Source organism: Tupaia chinensis, unplaced genomic scaffold, assembly GCF_000334495.1.
Source record: "Tupaia chinensis unplaced genomic scaffold, TupChi_1.0 Scaffold144875_1, whole genome shotgun sequence".
Classification (NCBI taxonomy): domain Eukaryota; kingdom Metazoa; phylum Chordata; class Mammalia; order Scandentia; family Tupaiidae; genus Tupaia; species Tupaia belangeri.
In genome coordinates, this window is record NW_006204734.1 from 1647 (window position 1) to 4138 (window position 2492).

A 2492-nucleotide genomic window follows, 5' to 3' on the forward strand; every position below is an offset into this window, starting at 1 on the left:
CGGCATGAGTTTAAGCCACCGAGTCCGGGACTCGAACCATGGTCGACTATGTGGGAGTCCAGTGACATAGCCATTACGCTAACTGCTGATCCCACAACCCCTACTTTCTTTCCCAGATCACCCAAGGGGAAGCTGGAAAGTGTAGAGAAATCTCAGGACCCAAGACACAGAAGCAGAAGACATCAATGCCCACCAGGAGGACTGGGACTTCACCACCAGGAGGACTGCACAATTACCCCTCCTAGTCCTCAAAGTCCCCGAGAGCCTTGAGGGTATGAACCAAGGCCTACAATGCCCTGATCCGTGAGGATGTGTAACTCACAGCTGAGGACAGAACAGATCCTGAAGCAGAAAGTGGCCCGTCATAGGAAGAAGAGCCATGACCAGGTGTGCGTGGGGCAGATTCCTGAACCCAGCAGACCCACCGTCCTCCTCACCATTCCTCCGCACAGTGACAGGCGCACCCAGCTCGTAGTTCCGCCTGCAGACCTCATCCACCGACGCTCGGCTCCTCTCCAGGATATCCGGACGGTTGTTCCACAGCTCAGCGTCCGGCCGTCCCAGCTCCGTCAACGCCACAAACATGCCCAGGTCACTGTCAAAACGTGCATACTCCTCCATGTTGAAGATGAATCTGACCACAAATTGCACCCTTTCTGTCCCGTTGGTGAAGTAGCAGTCAGCCTTAGCTTGAATCACAAAATCTTCTGGAAAAACAAAAACAGAACCATGAACCAGCTCCAACTCCTGGGAAAACCCATACCTAGTAAATTATTGTGGATAATCCATGTGGATTTGAGAGGAGGCATTTTGACCTTGGCGTGCTCAGAAGCAGTGTTAAGTGAGAAAAGACACAGAATGTGACTCACTGCATAATATTTATTAACTTTCTAAAATTCACACACAAAAGCAATACCACATATTTTTCAAGTCTACCCTCATACTTAAAGGCATGCCAGACACAGGTAGAATGGGTTCCTACAGAGGAGAGAAAATGAGAAAGGAGATGCTGAAATCAAGGAGGGAATCCTTGTACTGACCAGTGTTACTAAGGTGTTGTGAATTAATCAGGGAAGTTAACTTAATTCTAGCACAACAATGGGAACAGCAACAACAAAGAACATTCAAATAGGATTAATAATCCAGCAGGTCAGGAAGGACCTTGAAGAAATGGCATTTGAGTTGAGATCTGAAGGATAATTGTAGTTGATCCTAAGTTATAAAATCACTTCCATCTCTAAGTTCAGAGGCCTTCTCCAAGCACAAATGACCCACAGTCAGCCAAGCTCACCTCACTGAGCAGCTCACTTCAGATGAGGTTCTGACTCCCAATTCCTCGGCATTTTTACTTCCTCTTCCAGACTAAATTAGAAACAAAAAATCTAAATTTTTTTATCCTTATTTAAAAATCTATGCTGAGGGCTGGCCCACTAGCCTAGTGGCTAAGGGAGCCAGATCTCACGTGGCTGACTGGGGTTTGAACAAACACGTCAGGAGCATGTGCAGATCTCCATGCCCAAACTCCTGACGGGATGGCAAAATGGAGGAGAAGAGTCGTGGCAACAACACACCCACTGGGAGGGTGCTTTCTCCCTGTCTCTCTCTCTCTCAAGAGTCGTGGCAACATCACACCCATTGAGAGGGTGCTTTCTCCCTGTCTCCCTCTCTCTCTGTCTCTCTGTCTACCTTTGGCAAATACAAGTGCCTTTTGGCAAAAGATAGATTTAGATAGATGATAGATTAGATAGATAGATAGATAGATAGAGATTTATAAATGGATGGATAGAGATAGATCGATAGATAGATAAAAATAGATATAGATAGATATAGATAAATATAGATAGATACATAGATGATAGATAGATATGATAAATAGATAGACAGATGATTGATAGATAACAGATAAAACTTGTGCTGACTCCTTTTCAGTTGTGTTGTTTATCGGACATGATAAACTAAGTGGTTTCTATTCTCTAGGAACAGTCACCTTCTCCCTGCACCCCACTCCCCTCATTTGTTTCTCTTTTGTATTTAATAAAACTCTGACGTTCAAAGGAGGTTCTGTTCTGAGCACATTCTATCCTGTTTCTGCTCAGAAGCAGGTGCTTCCACGTTCTAACATTGCTTCGTGTTTGCATAACCCGTCCAGTCAACTAGAAAAGTAACAGTGACTACTTGCATCCAGTAGCTGAAGACAAGGATAAAGTATTCAAGCTCTCTTACTTCTCAAAACTGCTTAGCACTATTTTGACCATAATAGGGACTTAATAAGTGACAGAAGAAACAGCCTTTCTTATTAACGTCACTTGTCCGTAAATACCCGCACTGGGTACCTGGACAGTGATAATCACCAGAGTGAACTCCTGGCTAAAGAAGGGCTGCTATTCTCAGACTGACTCCAGCTTTTAGAGTTCTCCTGATGGACACTGATACAAGAAGGACCCCAACCAAGACTAAATAATTATTTCCCTCCTCCTGCCTCTCCTCTCCTG

General features: G+C 44.8%; 1 protein-coding gene across 1 annotated transcript in view; it reads right to left on the reverse strand.

Moving 5' to 3' along the window:
• The window catches only part of LOC102469865 (HLA class II histocompatibility antigen, DO beta chain), a gene marked incomplete at its 5' end in the record, with an annotated part of 2329 nt that extends 1622 nt beyond the window's left edge, over window positions 1-707 (reverse strand). Inside the window, one exon of the mRNA XM_006167494.2 lies at window positions 438-707. Within this exon, the coding sequence (XP_006167556.2) occupies window positions 438-707 (270 nt within the window). The remainder of the gene's footprint in view (window positions 1-437) is intronic.
• Window positions 708-2492: the final 1785 nt, after the last annotated feature.